This window comes from Haliotis rubra, unplaced genomic scaffold (assembly GCF_003918875.1).
Source record: "Haliotis rubra isolate DU_JTF1 unplaced genomic scaffold, ASM391887v1 Scf886, whole genome shotgun sequence".
In the NCBI taxonomy this organism is placed as follows: Eukaryota; Metazoa; Mollusca; class Gastropoda; order Lepetellida; family Haliotidae; genus Haliotis; species Haliotis rubra.
In genome coordinates, this window is record NW_025767619.1 from 230,455 (window position 1) to 257,499 (window position 27,045).

General features: G+C 40.6%; 1 protein-coding gene across 1 annotated transcript in view; it reads left to right on the top strand.

The window, feature by feature from the left end:
- LOC124263498 (Rieske domain-containing protein-like) overlaps positions 1-14,955 on the top strand; it is a 28,197-nt gene extending 13,242 nt beyond the window's left edge. Inside the window, exons 2-3 of the mRNA XM_046698155.1 lie at positions 8,130-8,245; positions 14,688-14,955. Coding sequence (XP_046554111.1) covers positions 8,130-8,245; positions 14,688-14,771 — 200 coding nt within the window. The 3' untranslated portion in view covers positions 14,772-14,955. The remainder of the gene's footprint in view (positions 1-8,129; positions 8,246-14,687) is intronic.
- The last annotated feature ends 12,090 nt before the right edge of the window (positions 14,956-27,045 follow it).

The window sequence follows — 27,045 nt, forward strand, 5'->3', positions numbered from 1 at the left end:
GGCGTGGCCTGGTTTGTTAAGGTCATCACTGAACCAATTAACGTAACACGAGCCACACCCACTGTATCATGGGCCAATCTGAAACAGTAGCATGGCAGCAGGCGTGACCTGGTTTGTTAAGGTATATGGAAACACAGACAAAAGCAGACAGCCATTCACTCATTCACCCAAACATACACGACTAATACTCTCTATATTTGATATTTAGAATGTTCACTCACTCACTCACTCACGTTGAACCTATACAATCATCCCGCACTCTGCAGTGTTGATTTAACATGCCACAGATGCGGAAGAGCATATTTGCTCTGTGCTGCCAGTAACGGCAATCTTTACACCATTTGTACAGGCGACATCGATGCGGTGCTCGGTGATGTTTATTCATGATCCTAGTATGGAAACTGATTCATTCTGATTTGAATCCCAAAGGTCACCGTGTATGGCTTCACGTGGGGATATCTGTCATCAAACACACTTTATAAAACCCACCATTTACTAGTTCTTCAATACAATCAAAAACCCTTGTTTCCTGGTTTCCATGGTAACTTGAAATATTCCCCAGAGGCGGCGCTATGCATTTACAGGTATTACTGGTTTTGACTGTGGACTAGGTGACACTTGACAGACGAACAGACAAACAGCCGGACGGATAGACAAACAGGCGGAGCAACAGACACAGACAGACACAGACGGACGGACAGGCACAGACAGACGGGCGGACACAAACGGACGCACGGATAGACACACAAATGGGCGGACAGGCAAAGACAATTGGACAGACGGGCAGATGGACAGAAACAAACTGACGGACGGACAGGCGAACAGACAGACTGACAAACATACGGAGAGACAGACACAGACAGATGAACGATCGGACAGACAAATAGACGGAGGGACAGACACAGACAGATGAACAGACAAACAGACGGAGGGACACAGACAGATGAACGGACGAACAGACAAACAGACGGAGGGACACAGACAGATGAGCGGACGGACAGACAGACGGTAGTTGCGACTGACATTGATCAACGACCCTCTCCACTTTAAGATAAATCACGAAATATCGCGAATATTGATTAGCAAGATAGCTTCACGTGTGTTACCACTTATAAAGTGAAACGGAGCCATTCTGTCGATAAGGAATAAACCTACAGTAATGACAGAAACAGAGGCAGCTTGACATCAATGAATGCAGTAGAAACTACCACTGTGTAACTTGGCCCGAACACTGATTGTCAAATTTGAATCGTAAATGGTTTCTGGACTTTAAGTATGTTATGTAGATGAACATGGGATGTGCATATATCGGCAAACCGTTCTCCACCTCAAGTTAGTCTAATAAAACTACTTAAATATGTAATCTCATCGCCGTCATAGCGGGCAGTCGAGTCGAAATCATATTTCGGTTTCACAACCACTCCAACCGTCACTTTTGTAATATATCAATGAGAAGGAAGCACAGGGTACTAAAGAAATGAGTTGCTCGCCAGAACGGTATCTTCGAAAAGATTAACCTCGGAAATTAATTCGGCTCATAAAATAACTATGTACAGGAAATACAAGCTTTATGTGATTTGGGTTGGTCTGCAATGAGTAGCACTGTACGACTATGGAGTGAGTGAGTGAGTATGGTTTTACGCCGCTTTTAGCAATATTCCAGCAATATCACGGCGGGGGGACACCAGAAGTGGGCTTCACACAATGTGCCCAAGTGGGGATTCGAACCCGGGTCCTCGGCGTGACGAGCCAACGCTTTAACTACTAGGCTACCCCACCGCCCGTGGATGCGAAACTCAATACTATATAACCATCCCACCCCCACCCCCACCCTTCTCTGTGGACACATTTGTCACGAATACCGTTATAATCATGACTTGTGGAGTTTCCTTCACCACTGTCTAACTGTTAACAGGATAATATCGAAATCTGTAGGATTTGACACACACTTGGTGAGATATGGTGTCATATGTCAGTTCACAAATTCACCATTAGTGTTGATGCAGGTTTGGCAACGGAGACGTATAGACGACGCTAAGCGATTGAAGAAAGTTGGACACTGGTTGTTCCATGTCTCAACCAACGCTTGTCCCAATTCAACTAACGTCAATTGCTGATTCTAGACTTGACGCAAATGTCTACGCAAACTGCCCACGCCCACCGTTCACCACGCCGTCTGTGCACCCTTGACCTGCCATCTGAGCTGTTCGGATGTAATTTCGACTCGTCAGTGAACAAAACACATCTGAATCTTGTCTCCTGTAGGCAAGACGTGTCTGTCGGTAACGTTTGAACGTATTACAGGCCGTCCGCGCCGGATACTGTGCTCCTCAGTCGGTTCGGTAAAGTCCTGGAACTGATTGGACGTAAGCAAGGAATGGTCCGGGTAGTTGAATTGACAGTCTGGAATCGATTCCTTAGATGGGTCAACCGAATTTGGTTGTCTTGCTGACATGAAGTCAAATTTCATGCAAAGTGCTTTGCTACATTGGTTATTCAGGTTGATTTTTATGACTTTTCACATAACTTATATTATATGCAATTTTATATTATGCACGGTTACTTTTTTGCGCTAGTATATAAACAGGCACGTTCCTTTCCTAAGTCTATGACATTTAACTGAATCAAAAGGAAATGCTTTTGTAGATGACCGTGATGAAGCACGCGGCTACATGCTTAAAGGTAAAAAGTCGTAAGGAAACAATATTTATACTTGTACCGTTACATGAAATATATCCCCGTAAGTGATTGACGTGTGGTCAATAGCACATCGGGCAGCCGCTCGTGACACGTGCTCATGCAATATGCGGGAAATAACGGCACGCTCTGACCGGATTCCTCGAGGGGGGGATTATTTCTGTCTCAACGTCCGGATCGTGCCTATAGAGGATGTCTGGTCGAGGAAGGTATGTAGCAGTAGGTATCTTTGACAGATATGTGTCGGAACAACGGTGTTGGTTGGGATGTTACGGCTGGATGGCAGAGAGACGTGACAATCCTAGGATCTGTAACCAAGCGATTTCACTCGCAGAAAATCCACGAATACAATATCATTAGTACAATACAATCCGTCAATACAACACCATGTTCCAGTAATCGATGGTCTCATAATCAGCTTTTGTATTTTCCTGATTACTAACACAGGTGATTACTTTGCGCTGGGTGTTATAATTAGCGGGGCCATGCTTTCCGTGGATGTGTTAATGGTTGGTTGCCCTTCTAAACTGTCTTTGCTATGATATGTTTTTGTTAATGGTCGGTTACACTTATTGACAGGTTTGTCAAGGTCACAGCACGTCTTCTTCCTCTCTGTTTGGGATTGTTTCTCTTATTTTATGCTTATTGCCATACTCAACAACATTTGCGCTCAATGACGAAAAAAACTTCAACGTGCATAGCTGACCTACATTGACGAACGTTGACCTTTATGACCAAACACTGCCGCTGTTACAGGTCATTGGCTCCCTCCCTCTGCAAGCAGTCTGCGGTCTGCTGTTCATAGACAGATTCTTTAATACAAATGCATAAAATCGGTGATTTACAATGTGATTAGGTTGTCTGACAAAACATCCTCTTGCGCAGTTTGAGATCGATTGGGTCATTGGATGAAGAGATATTTACAAAAAAAACGGGTCCACATGCATTTCATGCCAAACTATAGTGATTGACATCATGAGCACCGATCTGCGCCTCTGGGACGTGATGACATGCACCAAGACAGAGATCCCAATCACCCGATCCCGTCATGCATTACGGTAGTCGTGAAAGGCACAGATTTCATTGATCGGAGTTGCCTATCTTTGGCGTAAGAAAACCAGCCTTGAGTTCGAATCCCGGTGCGTTCTGTATATGCCTGTAGCTTTGTCTGCACCATACCTGGGTTCGTGGTTTTCACAGAAGTGGTTAGCATCTTAGAGCTGTATCAGTTCGGGCTCCTGCTGCACCAAACTGACACGTCCTGAAATACGGTCAGATACGGTGAATGAGTGAGTTTGGTTTTACGCCGCTTTTAGCAATATTCCAGCAACATCACGGCTGGGGACACCAGAAATGGACTTTACACATTGCACCCATGTGGGGAATCGAACCCGGGTCTTCGGCGTGACGAGCCAACGCTTTACCCACTAGGCGTCCCCACCGCCCCATGGAGTGAGTGGGTGTTTTACGCCGCACTCAGCAATAGTCCAGCTATATGGCGGCGGTCTGTAAATAATCGAGTCTGTACCAGACATTCCATTGATCAACAGCATGAGCATCGATCTGCGCAATTGGGAACCGATGGCATGTGTCAACCAAGTCAGTGAGCCTGACCACCCGATCCCGTTAGTCGCCTCTTACGACAAGCATAGTCGCCTTTTGTGGCAAGCATGGGTTGCTGAAGACCTATTCTACCCCCGGATCTTCACCTGTCCAGAACGGAGTAAACAAAGCACAGTTACTCACTCATACAACCCTAACTCACTCTCTCCGTATCTCAAATACCCGTGAAGATCCGGGTTAGAACTAATTTTCAGTAACCCATGCTTGACGTAAGACCAACTACCGGGATCGAGTGGTAAGGCTCACTGACTTGATTGACACATTTCATCGTATCCCAATTACGTAGAACGATGCTCATTCTGTGCTCACTGAATTGTCTGGTCCAGACTCGATTATTTACAGAGAGACGTCATTTAGCTGGAATATTGCTGAGTGCAGCGTTAAACAATAAACCAACCAGCCGTATCACAAATGAACGATTCCTGAAATTTTCACATCCATTGACAGAAGACAAAATGTATCTTAATTATCATGATAATAATTTATAATTGAGCTTCCAAAGAAGTATTCCGAAGAGCCAGTCATGACCACCGGCTCCTGTATGTTGTACAGCGACGCTAGACCATTTACCAACCTACCTACCCTCCTCGCCGTTATAGCATTTCAAACCTGTGCTGATCGCTGTCGGTATTACTGGCTGAAACTAACAATTTACTGTTAACTATATAATGGTATCCATGGCAACCAATTATCCCTCCAATCTATCCCTCACTTGTTATATTGATTTGAGGGAGATAATAATCTTATTAGTCTGTGGTTGGGGATCGTGGTCGTCTTCTACACGCACGGAGAGGACACTTGTTACGTCCCCAGCATATTCACAAGCAAGGATGTGTTGGTGGAAACAGATTGATTATATTCGACATGTTATGTTTGTTTGTTTGTTTGTTGTTGTTTAACGCCGCACTTAACAATATTTTTATATGACGGCGGTCGGTAAACAATCGTGTCTGACAATCAGACAATTCAGTGATTTACAAAAGTCCGATACGATGACAAGCGTCAAAACCAGGTCAACGAACCTGACCACCCGATCCCGTTAGTAGGGGTGGGTATTGCAGAGAATTTTCATATTGCGATATATTGCGATGCGAAAGCATGTATTGCGATATGTATTGCAATATATTGCATGAAGTATTTTTAAACAAAAACTACTTATAATCGAGGTAATGCTTGATTTATAGAGCAAATACACAGCAAAATAACTATACTTGATTAAGCTTTAATAACAACTTTTATTCATGATTAAACATAAAATGTGAATAATATTTGGCACAAATGAAAAAAGGAAATATCCGAAGATTTCCGAGTGTTACGAAGTTTTCCGAATGCAAGTCAAAATACCGGTTTTCGATCAGCGTATCGCAATACGTATCGTTTTCGTGTCTGAACCGGTAAATACCGGTAAACCGGTTATATTGCGCAGCCCTACCCGTTAGTGGCCTCTAACGACAAGCATGACTTACTGGAGACTAATTGTAAACCGGATCTTCACGGGTCCTTATGATAAACATCACACGAGAGAACATCCGAATGTTTTGAGACCAAAGTACCTAGTTGCTGTGCTTCCATTTGACTCCTAGAGAAGCTCGCCCGAAGTCTTTTATCATTACGAGGTGATCAGATATTGAATGTCTTGAGTTGTCTTGAGTGTATAAACCTACACGAATGTTGATACAGCTGATGTTAGATGACACTAGGGCAAGACTCCATTTCATGTTATACAACCCTTGACAGGCAATCATGTCCTTTCTGGTATAACTCGTCATGATGACGTGGTGATCTGTAGGTGTCGCATTGGACACTGTCATTATACTCATTCATGTTATTGAAGGGACAGGACCCCCTCAATGTATCCCCTGTCACAGCCCTATGACTAGACTAGCAACTAGTCTCTGAAATAAAGATATTTCAGATAAAAACAGTTCATAGTAAAAAAAAAACATAATGAAAAGGAGCCCTGAGACTTTCTTCATTTTTCGGAAACTGTGGAAATCTAGACTGGCCACATATTCTAGACTTGCATGGGCTTTCTTCGATATATTTGTTTCAGGGTCTGTATGACAGACTATCCTTTGCTTTCTTCAGGGTCTGTATGACAGACTATCCTTTGCTTTCTTCAGGGTCTGTATGACAGACTATGTTTCAGGGTCTGTATGACAGACTATCCTTTGCTTCAGGGTCTGTATTACAGACTATCCTTTGTTTCAGGGTCTGTATGACAGACTATCCTTTGTTTCAGGGTCTGTATGACAGACTATCCTTTGTTATGCTCCTTTTGTTGGAGTGTGGGTAGTTTTCGCTCATTTGCCAACTATTTTATGCTGTTCAAACTATTTCTGAACTTTTCAATACTGTTTCCAATAATTTAATAATTAAATTAAACTATATAATAAGATGTAGATTTTAAATTCTGAATGTCAGTTTTTACTGTTTACTGTGATAATGGACTGAAGTTTTAGTGAATTTTATCACATCTCTTTTATTCTGTATTCGTTTCTGTAGGAAAATATATGTTGTCTAGCCGCGAATAGCTGCAAATTTGAGGATGTGGCTTAAAGTAACATTTACTCACTCATTCACTCAATTTACGATGCAGTAATATTCTTCATCGTTATCTAGAAGTGTTTTGAGTGATGCTCACCAGCTTCAGTAGCTTTAGATTGGTGACGTCATTTGATTGTGGCGTCATGGTAACGATGACGTCACAATGATCTACAAATCATCATGATACTGTTTCATTGAAACGATTTCTAAGATGCTTCGGTAAAGGATCAAAGGACCGACAGTGTATCATCAGGCGCACGTGTCCTCGTGCTTTAACTATAATAGTTCAGGGATAAACTGTACTATATAACATTACACAAGGTACCAACCGAAATGTATTTCTTAAATCTACTGATCTCACATTAGCGTGTTCTCCTGGGGAGGTCAAGCATGGATGATAAGTTAGTAGTGTCCTGTGCGTGTTAAGTCATCTTGTGACTCAAATGGACAAAAGTGAGCAATCAATATGTTTTTTGTAACCCGGAGGGTTAGTCGCTAAACTATATTGATCTATGCATTGATCCGATGCGTAGCTGTTCAAAACCTTTCCATAGATTTTCTTAGTCTTCAAAGATATTGCAGGGTGAGTGAGTACTAATTTAAAGATACAGTTTAATGGTTGCAGATGAACCGGTACGATATTCAACAAAGACATTATATGTATTGCTCTTGTACTTCCACAAATTCGAAATCAATAAACCAGATTGAGATAACATGAACATGGCCATCGGGCGTGATGTTAAATGTTCGCATGAAGCGATTGATTTTCTTCCGATATATTTACAGACTCAACTAATAATCTCTACTTTTGATACTAGTATTTAGAATTCTCACTCACTCACTCACTCACCCCAAAATACACGCCTAATGCGCTCTATATTTGATATTTGGAATTCTCACTTACTCACAGGCGGATCCAGACATTTTCAAAGGGGGGTTGGGGTTGTTTCTTGTTGTTGTTTTATTTGTTTTAATTTTTAATTTTTTATATTTATTTATTTATTTATTTTTATTATTTATTATTATTTATTTATTTTTATTATTTATTATTATTATTTTATTTTATTTTATTTTTTATTTCTTTTGGGGGGGTGTCAGGGGTTCGAACACCCCCCACCCTCTGGATCCGCCACCGATTACTCACTCACTCACCCAAACTTACACGATTAATGTTCTCTGTATTTGATATTTAGAATTCTCACTCACTCACTCACTCACTCACTCACTCACTCACTCACTTAATTTGTTTCTATCCTCTGCAGGGGGTCCGCTGTTTCAAGGTCAGATCGAGGACTACAAGGGCACGTGTCACGTGATGTGTCCGTGGCACGCCTACATGTTTGACCTGAAGACCGGCAAGAACGAGTTGGGACTACAGGTAAGACGTCAGATTGTAGTTTACGAGGGTAGGGTTTTAATGGCCTACTCAAAACTGCTCATTAGTAAGAAATCTATTGAAACATGAACGGAAGGAACACAAGAGGGGCACGTTCCCTAACTATATACAGTATACTAAAAAAAATATAAAAAATTCAGTCTTCGTTGCCAAGGTAACACAATGAAAACAGTTTCTTCTGCAACGTGCGGAGACGTGTCCTTTTCAAGATTATTGCACGTATAATGACGTGCGCATGTGTGTGTGCGCGTGCGCATGTGTGGGAGAGCTCGGAAAACCATGAACAGTGTCAACATGCTGTCACTAGGCTACTGTTAGAAAACCGTGTGAGACTTTTTGACTAGAAAATACCAATATCTTCCATTTATCATAGTGAAATAAGATTAAAACAGAGATATAGTTATAAAGTTGAAAATATAGACTTAAAACGAAAACTGTCCTTATTATACGTTTGTGAGAATAAATAAAACCCATCTTTGATTTAGGTGTCATGTTAAACGTCTTTTCATTAGAGCCATACTGCTCGTATTCTGGGTTTGAACGGACCCAACAACCTAGGGTGGTTACAAGAGGTAGCCTGATTGACCGGGTGGTCAGTTCCTTGGCTGGTCACATCGTACCTCGACCGGTTAGGACACTGCTTATCATGTCAATCACAGTACTGTCTGGCCCAGACTCGAGTATTTACAACCGGCTGTCATATTTCTTTCACATTGCTCAGAATAGCGGACCCCCCCCCAAACAATCAATAACATTTGAATACTGCGGTGTCTTTTATCCTGTGTGAATACAGCGTGTATAAGTTGTAGTGATCAATATCTGTCAACTGACCTCATCAGTGACGTCATTTCCATTGTCATGTGACCTGTAGCTGCCGAGACAGACCGACTTGCACGGGCACCTCGTGCTGGAAGCTGTCACTCACATGTCTAATTATGGCGCTCGTGACGTCAAATAACAATAGGCGTTTGGCGATATGCCAATTTTTGAAACTTCAAAGCACTTGAAAATGCGTAAAGTAATACTTATGTCTGCATATTAGTAAACAACTAGTACAAACTATTAATCATCCTGACCAGTTAAAAATAGTTAGATCTCAAGTGGCACCGTTTAATGATTATTCAGAATAAGATCTGACTAAACATGTTGATCATAAAGGTGACGCAGCGTAACGTCTGCCAGGAACCAGTCCACCCATCGCGTCCATTATATATTCGAAATCGGACTGTATATATATCAATCAAGGTTGATTTACTGAAATGACGTCATTACGGTAAGTGGCGGGCATTAGTGAAAGAACTGTGATCGAAACCTTGGTTGCTCTGACCTCGTTTGTCGATTCCCTGTTTCAGAAAGATGATCTGTTTGTCTAGGATCTTAGATCTGTGACAGGTCTGTTGAAGGATCTACACCGAAACGTCGCATCGTAATGTAATAAAGAAGTTGTCATCAATGAAAGTATCCCGCCTTTACTGTAGGATGATGTTACAATAATGTCGACAAAACGGTTCACATGTGCCTATTATAAGCTCTGTTTAGCTGATAAACGACAAATTGATAAAGCCACTATATGGCCGAGATATTGTCGATTGGCATTAAATCACGGTGATGGATGTCGTAATTACCAGAGGCCTAGAATCTCATCAGAAGTGGGAGAGTATCGATATTTGTGCTGGACTGCAATGACGTCAATATCACAGTGACGTCAATACGACAATGCTCAGAGTGAAGAGATGTGAATATTGAACGGCAAAAAAGCGTGTTTCGAGCACGTGTTTGGACTGGACGGTATCGCTGACCCCAATCTGGCGTTGACTCACTCACTCACTCACCACGACTCAACGAACCCAGGTATTTTAAGGGGAAGTGTACATGAAAAAATCACTTTTTTCGTATGTGAACCAAAATGGACTATTTTATTTACTTAATATCAATGTTTTAATTATGAGGCCTCTGTTTGTCGAGCTAAACAGGCCAGAGTTACCGCCCTTTGATTAAGACGTAATTGGTTCCAGTTGATTTAGACTGGTCTCCTTTCTAGTCCCAAAGCAAAAGATGTAAATACTGACATTAATCACGTGAAAAAACGTTTGTAATAATGCGAAAGAAGCATTAGAACTTAAAATGTAAGCAGCAAAATAGAAATGATCGTGTGTATTCTCATTCATAATCTCACCTCAATGAAAATTTCAAATATGTGTAACAATGTTGACGTACGTATGACATCATTATCGGGAAGCGATTTTCTCAAAACACGAGTACGCAGGATATTTGGAAGGAAACCTTCGTTGTTTCAAGCAACGTATATTCATAAATGTGACATGTAAGTAGTCCGACATTTTTTGACAATCTGCTGGTTGATATTTTCTTTATTTTCAAAGGCAACAGTCAGAAACAGATAGTGCCGTCATCGTTGTGTGTGAGTTTGCGTGAGTCATGGCGTCACGCTTACGGAAAGTATGATATATTGTGTTGAATCGTGGAAATAATTGGAATACACCTATTTATATTTAACTATCTCTTGCTACGATGCTCTTCCCATGCATGTTCTAAAACTTATGAGCAAGTGTATTCCACGGGTAGGCGAACCAGATCACTCATAGCAGGGAGACTATATATAACGTTGACGTTGTAGATTATCCCTGCTCACAATATAAAATTTGAGATGGTGTACAATTTCACATGGGCATTGTTTACATTTGAAACGAGTGGTCCTTTCACAGCGCTGATATATTTTGCTAGATTTCACTGAGACATTTGGTTTTGGTGACAAAGACCATTTGTCTTTTTATTTGGAACTGTATGAGGAATTCAATGATTCATGTAAGGAAGATGGTTTTGAATTATAGTTGTGATGTAATGGGCAAAACATAACAGACATATGTGTCACGTGACTTTATATAGTCTACAGTATGGCTGAAAGTTCACTTCGACGTTCGTGTATATTTTCTAAACATTCTCAGCGATGCTGGGTTCAGCGACGATGTTTCAGAACGAGCATTGGTGATTCGACAAAAGTACTGGTGATAACAATGATCCGGGCTTTTGGGGTTTGTTTGTTTTTAAAAAAAATATAAAAAATTACATTCTCCCAGTGAAATTCGACATAAACATAATTAAGACATACTATGAATTACGAAAAGCGCAATGAATGGTGATTTAGTGTCAAGCCTGGCTAGATTTACAGTCCATATAATTTTCACTAAATTTGCCCTGCAATGAGCGGATGATATCATAGAAAAACGAATTTCAAACAGAATTCAAAACTGCGAATTGTAGTTTCGAAATGTATTTGCATATGGTTTAGATATCAAAGTGAAGGTTGAAGAGGAGGGACATATATTGTACGATTTATGTAGGAATGTACCAAACGTAGAATACCGGCATATTCGCCGATGGCAAGCTAGATGTAGTACGTATATATATATGTTTTAGTTTTGGTGAAAGAAGTTCAATTACTGTTGGAAAGACAACCGACTCGGGTTGAATGTTATACAATTTGGTTAAGTGGTAACACTTTTTGTACAATGTAACAGTCTGGAACTAACCACATAGCCAGCTGACGGCCAGACAACAGTTAGATTTAAACAGTAGCCTGCGCATCGAGACACAAGAACCAAACCTATACCTGCACCACGTGAAATGGGTCTAATAAGGTCTAACGACGTCATTCGTTTATCATTTGGGCACCAATGACGTCATTTCCAAGGGACATAAGTCATGATGTGTTTATTGTGGACATAGAACTCTCGGTTAATGTGGAACATATGAATTGAAATAACGCAATACCCCTGTGGCAGCCCGGATGTATTCCTGTGGCAGCCAAGTTGTATTCATGTGGCAGCCTAGTTGTATTCCTGTGGTTTCCCTGTTGTATTCCTGTGGCAACCCGGTTGTATTACTGTTGCAGCCCGGTTGAATTCCTGTTGCAGCCCGGTTGTATTCCTATGGATTCCCTGTTGTATTCCAGTGGAAACCCGGTTGTATTCCCGTGGCAACCCGGTTGTATTCCTGTGGCAACCCGGTTGTATTACTGTGGCAACGCGGTTGTATTATTGTTGCAGCGCGATTGTATTCCTGTGGTTTCCCTGTTGTATTCCTGTGGCAACCCGGTTGTATTCCAGTGGCAACCGGGTTGTACCCCTGTGGCAACCCGGTTGTATTCCTGTGGCAGCCCGGTTGTATTCCTGTGGCGTTTCTGTTGTAATCTAGTTGTCCGACCGACGTTGTCCCTGTTACATCTCTGTGGTGTGTAGGTTGTATGGTGGTTGTATCCCGATTATCAGGACAATGGACACCGGAAATAACCTCCACATATTGCATCCACTCGGCAACCCACCCCTTACCCAGTCCTTCGTAATTGTCGCCGTCAGCAGTGACGTCTTCAGCAGCATCACACACTCTATAGTGGATCAATACATTTCAGTACAGGATAACCTGGACGCGAAACTTCAACACGCCCGAAACACAGGATTGTTTGCTCACTCACTCACTCACTCCGCTCTAATACTACCAAAGTCAGCTAGATAGACTACACAGGGCCTCTTAGTCAATTTTGTGATAATTTTCTTAAGACCCAGGCGAGCAATTCTCGAAACGTTCGTAGCCTTACGAACTTCTAAAGCCCTTTCTTAACACAGTGGCTACGATCAAAGTTAAGAATTCTTAGGGCTACGAACGTTTCGAGAATAAGGGCCCTGGACAACTATCATCTGGTTGGCGTCCTCCAGTACCACCAGAACGAGGCTTAGGCTGATGGTCAGAGAGCATGTTGACCGATCAGACGTCTCTTCCTCGGCACAGACAGGAACGACTGGCGTGGCGCAGGCTCCAAGAAAACCGAAAATTTGGGGACATGACATTAGGTTCATTTGGCTGATGAAAGTGACTATTTTCGACTCGATCCCGAAGGCGGTGTTGTTGACGTCGTAACCAGGCATATGGCCAGGAGGTGATCAATGCAGCCGGTCCTTTGATGGTCGCGTAGGCGTGGTCGACGTGGGTGTTGTATTTCATATGACTGCCACTTGGGTCTCATTACAGCATCTGGGCAGGCTCGCTGACTTGGTTGACACAAGTTGTCATCGTATCCCAATTACGTAGAACGATGCTCATGCTGTTGATCACTGGATTGCCTGGTCCAGGACCAGGCAATAGATTACTTACGGAGCGACGTCATTTAGCTGGAATATTGCTGAGTGCAGCGTTACACAATAAACCAACCAGCCGTATCACAAATGAACACCTCCAAAACGATTCCTGAAATTTGCACATTCATTGACAGAATACGAAATGTATCTTAATTATCATGATAATTATTTAATTATTTGTAATTGAGCTTTCAAATAGTATTCCGCGTTAAACACTAAAAAAATCACCAAACAATTACAGAAACAGTACCTGTGACACCTGACGGTCAATGTCATCTATAGGAAGTACTGGATACTGCCGTCGTACCACATTTTGATAACCATCCCCTTGTCAGTCGTTCGAAATTCATGGGTGACAACACTGGACCTCACCGTTCAGAATCGGTGATCGCCCATTTCCGGAACCCATATCGAACATCGTTGGGGCATCCTGAAGGCGCGTTTCGAACAAGAGATCCCCTCTACCTGCAGGAATTGATGCAGGCTCTCTATAAGGTATAGATTTTGATCCTGAGAATTTGACTCTTGATTGCCAGGAGGTGACTGGCAGATCTTACCCGTGCGCGAGATGACTACCCCTGGTACTGGTGTGGTCGCCAATGCGAATTCTTACAACCGCAACAATCATTAGTTTGAGAACAGTTACTGTGTGACAATCAGATTGGTGGGGTGCTCATTGTGACTGACTGACTGAGTATGGTTTTACGCCGCTTTTAGCAATATTCCAGCAACATCACGGCGGGGAACACCAGAAATGGGCTTCACACATTGTACCCATTTGGGGATTCGAACGCGGGTCTTCGGCGTGACGAGCCAACGCTTTAACCACTAGGCTACCCCACCGCCCCGGTACTCATTGTGACCATGCTTAATATTGTTGATATTCACGTTTTTGTGTATTTCTCACAGATTGCAAGTAAATTAGTACCAAAAATTGCAATTTCAGTTTTATTTTTTTTTTAATCAGAGTAAAATATATTACAGTTGCCAGTTTAAAATGTATATGGTTTTCAAAGCATATAAAACATGTCATGTTTTCGTACTGATATAAAACAGTGGGTGGTGTTTGGTTAATGTTTATGTGTATAGGACAAATAGACCAAAGCGGCCATGATGTGACAACATACCATGGAATGGCCGAGATATCAATTATCGCGATCGGTTTTCATGACAGTCAAATCAGTTTAATCTCTCGCAAGGCCACGAAGTGCACGATCTTGTGATGGGTTTGTACGGACAGTAAATGTTTATATCAGTGTTTATTCTGTTTACAGCAAGACGTCTTCCCGGTTAAAGTGGAGTCAGGCACTGTTTACATCCAGCACAAGTCGGAGCTGTCACTCAACCCGTTCCTATAGCAACCAGGCAATTACATCGAAGCATTCGGCACAGATCGGCAGTGTAGGAAGTCCGAGATGATGTAAAGTTGACAATGCAGTTCCACCAGCATCAACCTACATCATGGCTGCGATGACTTAACATAACCTCACTGCCACAGGCTAATTTGCATATCACGTGACCGGACTTTTCTCGTGTTTGTAATCAAACACGCATATTCATAATAAGAAGAGACTGGACTCACGAAAGCTTTTCGGCGCTCTCTTCATAATGTTTTACTTTGTTACATATATATTCTTCCACATCTACGACAGTAAGGTATTAAAGAGTAGTAAGATAGAAGTAATCATTGTATTGAATGGACATCAAAGCATTCCTAAGGAGAACAAAAGCATTCCTAAGGAGATCAATAGCATTCCAGGGGAGATCAAAGACATTTTTTTAAGGAGTAATCCTACATACCAACGGAGTTTTCTGGATTCACATTCCATACATTCCAGGAGCTGTCCTTTGAACCTTTAACCCTATTGTATACAATGATAGCCTACACTATGGTTCTATACCAACCGATAAAGAGTTAAGGGGCGTCTTTATTTAACATCATGACTCACGGAGATGGGAATGTGTATTGAAATGTTATGACTAGGAACCAAGCAAATTTGATGTATCGAAATCATTGCTATTCGGACATCAAAGCATTCCTAAGGAGAACAAAAGCATTCCTAAGGAGATCAATAGCATTCCAGGGGAGATCAAAGACATTTTTTTAAGGAGTAATCCTACATACCAACGGAGTTTTCTGGATTCACATTCCATACATTCCAGGAGCTGTCCTTTGAACCTTTAACCCTATTTTATACAATGATAGCCTACACTATGGTTCTATACCAACCGATAAAGAGTTAAGGGGCGTCTTTATTTAACATCATGACTCACGGAGATGGGAATGTGTATTGAAATGTTATGACTAGGAACCAAACATATTTGATATATGGGGCGGTGGGGTAGCCTAGTGGTTAAAGCGTTGGCTCGTCACGCCAAAGGCCCGGGTTCGATTCCCCACATGGGCACAATGTGTTAAGCCCATTTCTGGTGTTCCTCGCCGTGATATTGCTGGAATATTGCTAAAAGCGGCGTAAAACTAAACTCAGTCAGTATTTGATATATCGAAATCATTGCTATTAAAGTTGAAATGGGTGGAATGTTGCTCATGTCTATAAATTTATAGCTGATTCTAACCGCTTCGGACATCAAAGCATTCCTAAGGAGAACAAAAGCATTCCTAAGGAGATCAATAGCATTCCAGGGGAGATCAAAGGCATTTTTTTAAGGAGTAATCCTACATACCAAAGGAGTTTTCAGGATTCACATTCCATACATTCCAGGAGCTGTCCTTTGAACTTTTAACCCTATTGTATGGTTCTACACCAGCCGATAAAGAGTTAAGGGGCGTCTTTATATAACATCATGACTCACGTGTATAAGGAGAACGATAGACAACCAGTGGCAAAGAAGAGCAAAAGACCACAAAAGCGGAAGACCAAAAAGGAGTAGCCAGTCCAGCAATCAAACCAAGGTAGGTGTAATCATTACGATAATGAATTATATTTGTTCTACCTAATTGTTTACAATGAAATAATTTTGTTTCTCAATTTACATTCGTCTTCTTCATTGATAGGAGCAATGTCAGCGCTATTTCACCCACTGCACCGCAGCCATCTCCATCACTCCTGATAGAACCTATAACACCTCCTACAGAACCTAACTTCAATGACTGGCTTCCAACACAGTCCACCTTAAATGACTTGTGGTTGGATTACACTCAACTCATGGAAGACATTGAACAGCAAGAGAAACAACACATGGAGATGAATGTCGCAGGTGATTTAACAGCGGAAGATCCATATGAAGAAGAGAAACTTACTCCTCTTCAACGAAATTGTAGCATTTGTCGTCACAATAATATGCTGCGTCACGTGAGTTGCAATAGTGGACAAGTCCAGTGTCACGTGTGTTGTAATGAACTTATTGACTGTTTGTGTGACTATGATCCAGAGGGGATGATGGAAGACATGTTATCTCAAGATTTTGAAGGACATATCCTATCAGTGTAATTCAGAGGTGTTTTAATCATGCTTTGTAACATGGTGATGATCATTATGTTCTGTAACACACTTTTGTGAATTGTAATAGGGGATAGTGGTGAATGAATAAATAATCAAACCAAATGTGATTTATGTTATATATTTTGTTTAGTAAGTCACATTCTCCTCAGTACAACATGAGTTCCCAAAAGAAAAGCAGTGAGTTGAAACAGCAAAAAGCATTAGAAAAGTATTATTATGACCATCACAATCCAGGCGCTTATTATGGACCCTACAAACTGCCTGATGAATTGAAGAAAAAGAGTCACCATAGTATCAAGCTGAGGAAGGTGAAACGATTTGTGAACAACCAAGATGCTTATAGTTTACACAAACCAGTCAAACATAGATTTAAAGGATGAAGTAGGAACTGAATATCTCAATCTGGTGAAATCGGGAAATGTGAGACTTGAAATTGAATTCAAATCTGCTCTCACAAAAACTTTGAATTGTGTCATCATGAGTGAAGAAACTCTATCATAGAAATTGATAAGGCAAGGAACGTGTATATCAAGTAATCATCAACATGAAAGCTTCAGAACTGCAATGTGCCATACAGTGTGATTCAGTCTTACAGAGACATGTCTTGGGAGTGTATGCTAAAGATACTTTACCCACACTCACACCTTCACTGTTGAAGAAAGGAGTGGGTGTCATTGTGAATACAGACAGCAGACAAAAGAGTGGTCGCCACTGGGTGGCTATGTATTTCAAAGGAACTAGAGCAGAACTGTTTGATAGTTTAGCAGAACCAGTTGATGCTGTATTTGATAGTTATCTAAAGTCTCATGTTAAATCTTACTTGCAGAATGGTGAACGGTTACAATCTGTAGATTCAAATGTATGTGGCTTCTATTGTTTGTATTATCTCTTATGTAAATGTAAAACCAACTGGAGTTTTCATCACTTTCTTCATCAATTTGATGTAAGGACCTTTATATGGAATGACACTTATGTATCTCAATATATTTGTCACTACTTCAAATACTGTACACCTTCTTGTTTCAGTTGTCAATGATGCTACTGATGTATGTGGAAAAAAAAACATAAAAAAAAAAGTAGTTTAGATCAAAATGATGTTTTGTTGGGTATAAGAAAAATATACAAATGCAAATATCATTTGCAAAAATATCCTGCATAGTAAGAAAGTAGAATAATACTAAACTGAAGTAAGTAATGACTGGCATTTCACTCTTGCCTGCTGACGGATAAGACGTCCTTTTTCAACATGAGGAGAGCTTCTGGGGATATATTTGGCCCTACACCCATGTTCACAAAGTTTGGCAAGAGCAAGTCAACAAAAACAGGTCAGAGAAAAGCAATGGGATCGCTGAATAGACAGGTTACATCTAACAAGAAAAAACGAAGGGCAACTGTGAAGGGCAAAAAGAAGACTGCACTGAAAATACAACCTGTGTCCAATATCATTATGAAACGGACTAAAGCTGCCTTGAAACGTAACATGGCTCAAAGGTATAAAAGAATGCTTCAGACCCTCTAATCACCCACTTGTGTTACATCACTATGGAGCTTACTACCACCTGTCCAGACTGTGACAAGAGATTTACGCGAAAAGATAATTTACAAAGACATCAGAAGCAGATGCATATGCATGGATCAATTCAAGAGTTACATCCTCCTCTTCCTCAGGATAAACAACTTCCTTCTCCTCCTCCTCAGGATAAACATCTTCCTTCTCCTCCTCCTCAGGATAAACAACTTTCCCCTTCTCCGCCTCAGGATAAACAACTTCCTCCTCCTCCTCCTCCTCCTCCTCAGGATAAACAACTTTCTCCGCCTCAGGATAAACAACTTCCTCCTACTCCTCCTCCTCTTCCTCCTCAGGAGGAGAACAAGAAGCATGAACAATTCAAATTTCTGATTCCCTCTAATGGCATCATCGTTGGACCCAGTGGATGTGGAAAGTCGGTGTTTGTCTTCAACCTATTAAGACATGGATTCATTCAACCTCTACCTGACTGTATAGTCTGGTGTTATACCGTGTGGCAACCTCTTTACGATAGCATTCTTCAAACTTTACCCCAAGTACGTTTTGTGAAAGGAATACCTTACAATATTGAAGATGAAAACTACTTTGATGCCAACAACCAGAACATGATGGTGTTGGATGATTTTCTGTCTGAAGCAAAGAACGATAAGCGGATTTCCCGTCTGTTTACTCAAACCTCCCACCACAAAAATGTTATTATCTTTTTGCTATTGCAAAACCTCTTCCCAAGAGGTAAGGAATCTCGTGACATTGCTCTAAATTCACATTATGTAACACTTTTCAATTCACCAGTGGACAGACAGCAGGTGAAGTTATTTGCCAGAAGGATATTTCCTGATGACATTAGTAGATTTATGACTCTTTATGAAAAGGCTGTTGAAACACCTTATGGACACCTCACAGTGGATCTCAAACCTAGTACAAGTGAAAAGAATAGACTCCATGTCAATCTCTTGAAAACCAACCTCAATACATCTGATCAACAGAGTGGTTTGCAACAAGAACAGGTAAAAGAGGTTTCTCCAGTATTAGACGTTCAGACAGCTTCCGACATTTGTGCTGATCACACATCCAAAGAAAGATCTCTTAGCTTTGACAACGACGTTGAAACAGCATCCATCTCAAGTGACGACACAGGACCTTTCACCATGGCCACTGCGTGTACCGACTGCGGGGTATTAATAGACAATATGCATGATCTACAGCGACATATCAAAACATGGTGTCCAGCAAACACCAGTTTGAAATCAAAGAGGAAACGTCTCAGATATGATAGTGACGACAACAGTGAAGGCGAGGAACAACTTCCTGTACAGAAAGGAGGAGGTTCTGCTGGAAAACAATGTCGTGGGAAGCCTTCAAGCACTGACATGGAGGAGTGGCAAAATGTGGGTTTACAACGCATCTGGAATCGTGTGTACAACATCAACCATGACGTGATGAAACTCAAAAGGAAAAAGTACAGACAACAGGGTCGAACAGAAGATTGGATTGACATAAAATGAAACAGATATGGGGAAATGAATTGGCCAATAGCCTTAACAATGTCATAGAGTTCACTCAATACTTTAAACAGGCACCTCTATTTCAACCCAACCTAGACAGCCTGAGTGATATGGACCCTGGCACTGATCAATCTATCATCAAAAACAAGATAACCCGTTTCATGAAAACTATCATGAAAGACATTCTGACTCGTATAGATATGCCCGAAGTAGAAAGTGACAGTGAATCTGTCATGGCTGCCGATGACGATAATGATGATGATGATGAGGGTCAGCAAGAATAAAATCCTTGTCTTACGTTACAACCCTTCAGTCGAGATTTTATCATCCCATAATAATGACACAGAAGAATCAGTCACCAAGCCGACATAAAGGAAGGAAGAGATGTGGACTTATCCACATATTAAAAACACAACCTGCCAAGAAGACAAAACAGTTTTCTCGAAATGACACCAACAGCTCCCTATCAAAGAAACACTTGGTCCTATACATCAGGAGAGCAGCCAAGTTGGGACCCCCAGGACACAAACATCTTTCTGTGGCATAAATGCCGCTAAACGATAGTCTTCTCTGCTCTATACCTGCTGTATCTGAGTTGTTTCATGTTTCATGTTAAGACTAAAACACAATACAAGCTTTAAAATCATTGAACCATCAAGATTGCTTTTTTTCTTGTGAAAAATCCCTTGAACCCTACACTTGTGAAGACTGACACCTTATGTTGTTAATAAAAGGTCTGTTACAATTTTTGTTTCGTTGTTTTTAATTCATGTTTCTATGGTGTCATACACATTGTAAATATGTTTCAGCAATCCTATTGTTCAAAACAATATGATCTTGAACAGGCTGTTACTGACTGACTGAGTTTGGTTTTACGCCGCTTTTAGCAATATTCCAGCAACATCACGGCGGGGAAACCAGAAATGGGCTTCATACATTGTACCCATGTTGGGATTCGAACCCGGGTCTTCGGCGTGACGAGCCAACGCTTTAACCACTAGGCTACCCCACCGCCCCCAAACCCCCGAATATATATATATATTGCTGACACCAGTGTAATTGCCTTTTACAAGACTGCCCCGCTCTGGATTGGGTGATCAAGTAGTAGCATAACCTTATATGGAAAGGTCTGCTACGCCATGTTTTGGCTGAATGAAGAGTCTAGGTTAATATAGCATTAGTGTATTAGCATCTGTCATCACGTCTAACCTTGATGTCATGCATACATTGCGTGTGTATGAGTGTTCATGCACTTTACATAACTACCGAGAGGTAACAACAAAAAGTTAAAGAAGCTTTGACCAAATAAACAGAAAAACCTAAAGTATTTACCAATGAAACTATTCCTACAATACATCCAGGTGGTGTTGTTGAACTCGAATGTTTCGTGTGAAGAAAACACAAAACGATTACAGCTTAGATAATTTCATATTTTTGCAAAATGCTGTTCTTCGAATTCTGCTATCTACCTAAAAAGCTCACAAACAGGTTGTTGACACACGGCATCTCTTTTCAATAGTGTCAAGTCGCAGCCCCTACACTAGTCAGTTGTGGCTCATGATCTATAATAACATCTCAACAATGACCACACAGTGAGCTTGTCACGTGAATACACATTCCTTTCTGTGTCAGCACTTCCCTATTTGGAAATGGCTACTACGTTTTATACTATCCATTGTTTTGCTTTAATGAAGGCTGAGATGACTGAATGTATCAGTGCATGAGAACAATACACCCAACCATGACTTGGCTGACTTGTTACGTCATGCATATCTTTAGCTATTAATGACTGACTTATGACATTTGGTTTTACGCGCTTTTAGTAATATTCCAGCAACATGGCGGCGGGGACACCAGAAATGGGCTTCACACATTGTACCCATGGGGATTCACCCGGGTCTTCGGCGTGACGAGCCAACGCTTTAACCAATACCCCACCGCCCCTACTATAAATGAGTTACAAATACTAAATAACCTTCCACAGAAAAACATGAAACTAAATCTGACCTCAGTTTAATATAAAGGTTGTAGTTGATGAAGTATCAATAAAATAGTTTGTGGCACAACTATTGCAATACAATGCAATAATCAGATAATAGTGTAACGAGGTCATATGGTATACTTTCTTATTTGTCTGCAAACAAAAAAGTTTGCAAATCTTGATCGTGACATTTTAAATAGAATATGTGTACTGAAAATACAAACGAATTGTAAGTCATGATATAGCGTAATATAAATCGTGACATTTTCGGAATAGCGTCTACCATTAAACATTCAAAATAAAGTGGTAAGACATTGAAGATATACGTGATTTTATTTAATGTTGGTATAAAAAAAACCACAGGTACAGGTGAACGCACACATGTCTGTCTGGCGTGTGATTCAGCTGAATGATAAGCAGTTGTGTGAAACTATACCTATCCTAAAAAGCAAAGTGAAAAAAGTGTTATCAATTCAAGACCAGGAACGGTGTTTCTGCAAACCCTATGTTGTTCAGTTGAAGGTATGTAATTGAAACTTTGTACAAATTGTTAGAATTGATTGACTTATAAGTAACATTTCTCATCCATTGAGCATTTGATATTTCATTTCTTGCAGAGAATAGTCTTAATTTTGACCTGCTTGTATACTGCAGAATTATATTCATATGCAGACATGTACAATGAGCTAGAAAAGGTGAGCTGTATTTCATACATTCTGTTAACCCTTTACCTGCTGGAGTAGAGAAATACTCAGTTGACATTCAATACACATTCCAATCTCAGAGAGTTATGTTTGTTGCAGAATTACGGAAATGACTTTGTTTTCTGGAAGCATGACCCATATCGAATTCATGTAAGTTGGCTGTGTAATGATATCTTGCAGGGTTTTGTAAATAATTAATCTTTGCCGCAGGTACCATTAACCTGCATTTTCACTAGTGAGTTTAAGCTTTTGATGGGTAGTATATCTTAGATTGAACAAATTGCGATCCGCTGGAGTGTAGCGCCAAAACACAACTTTGAGGCGAGATGACCCAACTTTCGTCCCACTTTAACGTGGACGGTTGCGTTTGGGTGAATATTTTCAATTTCAGTAACTGACATTCCAATCTGCGTGACTCACCAGGCTAAGCCTTCCATTCATATTGACATATGTTTGTACTTCTTTTCAAACTATTTGATTTAAACAATATGTTATTTCCAAAGAAGCTATATGTACATGGTTTGAACATTGATATTACATATAAAAGGAAATAGACTGCTGCATTTCTAGGTTGGAATTTTTGATGGAATATAACGTAAGAAGTGATGCATGCTTACAAGTTAGACTAACAACTAGTCTCTAAAATGAACATATTTTACTGAAAAAAGTTCATAGTAAAAAAAAATATTAATATAAAGGAGCCCTGAGACTTTCTTCATTTTCAGAAGCTGAGGAAATATAAACTTGCCACATTTTCTAGACTTGCGTGGGCTTTCATGGATATATTTGCTTCAGGGTCTATACGACAGACTAGCTTACAAGTGTCAACAAATAAGATGTACTACTTAATGAACATATTATTTATGGTACCAAGCACTTATTGAAAGCGGTTAGAATCAGCTATGAATTTATAGACAAGAGCAACATTCCACCCATTTCAACTTTAATAGCAATGATTTCGATATATCAAATTTGCTTGGTTCCTATTCATAACATTTCAATACACATTCCAGTCAGCATGAGTAATCTCATTATATAATGATGTCATGGAATAGGTTCAAAGGACAGCTCCTGGAATTTATGGAATGTGCTCCTGAAAGCTCCTTGAGTATGTAGGAGCGCTCCTTGAAAAATGCTATTGTTCTCGCTGGAATTTATGGAATGTGAATCCTGAAAACTCCGTTGGTATGTAGGATTACTCCTTAAAAAAATGCCTTTGATCTCCCCTGGAATGCTATTGATCTCCTTAGGAATGCTTTTGTTCTCCTTAGGAATGCTTTGATGTCCGAAACTGATTACTTCTATACTACTCAGATGAGATTTATGTTGACACTAAGCGTTTATATCCAGATGTGTATATAGTACTCACACTTTGCTAAGGATCACAAAAAAATCCCAACTTTACTTAAACATAGATTTATAATTTGAAATTGCATCCATTTAAAACTGGATTAATAATAATATGGTAACCCTTCTTTAGGCGTACAGCCACTTTGATCTAACCTTATGCACTTGATACGTGAGTAACCATAAAAATGGTTTTCATGGCCCATATCAACCATTTTGCAAATCATGGAACGAGTCATTGACAAGAACACAACACCTGTCAGCAGCAGGTATGGGATCCAAGAGGTGCAGTGACATACTGAAACCTAGGATCCATACTTACAATAAGCTTAGATATTTAAACCAAATTAGATCCCACATCATAGTTTTCTGTTGAATCAATGATTTGATCCTTAGCAAAGTGTGAATAGTATATAAGTATAAATAATGTTGTAACCGCCTTATAGTGAGGGATATAACGTGACATCGTGGCCAGTAAATATACCACCCCACACAAGTTAAGGAGCACCCGAGTTTTTCACGTTGCCATGGTTACTGGTATTCTGTCATGGTAAGAAAGTAGCTATGCACAGTAGTATAAGGAATCGGTTCTTCTTAATCTATTTTAGAAGTGTGTTGGAGTTTGGGACACCTAAACTGGTGCATAAACTGTCACTAACGTCTTGTGCGTAGAGTTGATTAAGTTTAGATGCTTGGATATAATGAGCATGCATTTGTACACCAATGTAGTGGAAGAGACCATGAATTACATGTGTTGGGCGGAGACGTGGACGTCGGGGACACGTCGTAGTATACGTTGTAGTATGCTTCGTATGTGTTGATGAAGCTGTGGTGTTAATGACCCCTTCAGGTGTATGAGCGTTGTCTGTGTGAGGATGTGAGCGTAATTTAGCATAGCTTAATGACGGGCAAATTGATTTCTGGATGAGTCACGGATTTTATCAAAAACAATTAATAGTCCCTAAACAGATGAAAAAGGCCCATTATGCTTCAGACAAAGTACATTGCTAATTCTTTCTTTATATACATGTTTTTAAAATACATTATTTATTTATTAATTTTATTTATTTATTTATAATAAAAAATAAAAAATAGATATCTGGTTTTGCAGCTTAAGCTGAAAACAAAACTGCTTCAAATAACACAAAATCCTGCCCCATCCCATCACAGCCCAGCCCCACCCCACAAATGGTCGATCTCAAATGGGAGGGTGTGGGCTTCTTCTCCAATAATGCATCGAAACCCTTAGCCAGTGCCCTGGAGTCTTCCTCTTATCCTGCCAGTAGTCGTTGAGACGCTGTACAGGTATTTTATACAAGACAGTCACATGACTCTGGAATAGTTACAGCGAAGTAGAAATATTCTTTGATGGAATTCTCACGATAACTGTAGGTTAACAAGACCTGCAAATATAATTAAATAAACTGTCAGAAACGTATTTTAATAGTTTTGAGTAAGTGAGTTTAGTTTTACGCCGCTATTAACATTATTCCTGCAATATTGCTGCGGGCGACACTAGGAATGGGCTTCACACATTGTACCCATGTAGGGCATCGAGCCCAGATCTTTGGCGTGACGAGCGAACGCTTTAATTACTAGGCTATCCCACCGCCTCTAATAGCTGTTGTATCATTTGAGGGGCGGTGGGGTAGCCTAGTGGTTAAAGCGTTGGCTCGTCACGCCGAAGACCCGGGTTCGATTCCCCACATGGGCACAATGTGTTAAGCCCATTTCTGGTGTCCCCCGCCGTGATATTGCTGGAAAACTAAACTCAGTCAGTCAGTCAGTGTTGTATCATTTGAGCTAAGAAACAGCTGGAAATATGAGAGTATTTCTACCTATTCGAATCCTATCAGGAGCACAGGTTATAATTGTATTTTGAAACATCTTAGTACTTATGTGGCAGCTGGGTCGGTTCCTGTCAGAAAATAAAGCGCTGGGACAGTGGAATTCAGTTTATCTTGAATGTGCAACACAGTTCCATTAATTTTCCAGCTATGACGCTTTTTTATGATAACTTGAATATTCGCGATAGAATAATACCATTTTCAACCCAATTTGAAGGTATGCTTTGGTTTTTTTGTTAGGAAATGTTGTACCTTTGTCATGTCGAGCATCGGCGCCAGTATTGTTGTAGTAGTCGTGTGTGTAGTCGCCGTCGGTGTTGTTAAACTAGTAGTACACGTGTACTGCACGACGAAGTATTTTTTATATATTTTTGTTGCTAATGTGTGTGAGTAAATGTGTTGAAAAGAGTTTCAATCGGAGTGAGTATATATGGGAGTGAAATCCGCTAATAGTCTGGGTTCATATCCCAGACTTGACCGTGACCTTCGACTGGCCGACGTCTACGCCATGCATCACTTCGAGACGTTTGTCTGTTCAGTGAAGTCCACGTTCATTGTCTGGTACAGAAACTGAATGGATGCGGATCTGGGGTGTGAACCCTATATCAGCATCCTGTCACTACAAAGGTAGGCAACTCAACAAAGCCACCTGTTTCACTCACGCGTTCAAGAAAATAATCACCAGGCTTGCAAATTACAAAACAACCTTAGCCCAATGTTAGTGGTAAGTCAATGCTAATAACTTACGATCGCCTTTGCGCTAAGATCGCTTTGTACAACTGCACCCATGGCTCGCTTTTACAAACAATCGTAACTGAACGAGTGACACAAAAGTAATTTTTTTGCCACTAATCAAAGGCAGATAAAATCGCTTTGTGAAGACGGAGCCAGTGTTCCAGACAATAATGCGACTATCAATGGTTTTGTGTGAGCGATACTGTCCGTAGTTTTGTTCTTCATTCTCTGGCAATCTTAACTTTAACAAACAACTGTTTGGATAGGATGTCGTAAGGGAAGTAATAGCGGGAACGCCGCGCTGCCTAACGGTATTCTATCTTTTAATCTCTCCGTTGTTTGTTCTTCGGTTACTGCACTTCGAATATTTCGACGTCAGTGTCTTTTCACCTCAAACATTTCAACACCAGCCCAGAAGCTTACAACTTGGGCTGAGAAGCTTTCAACATGTATCGACTTTTGGGGAAATATTTGATATGAAAGGACACGAGGGCGACATCATATATATCATCTAAAATCAT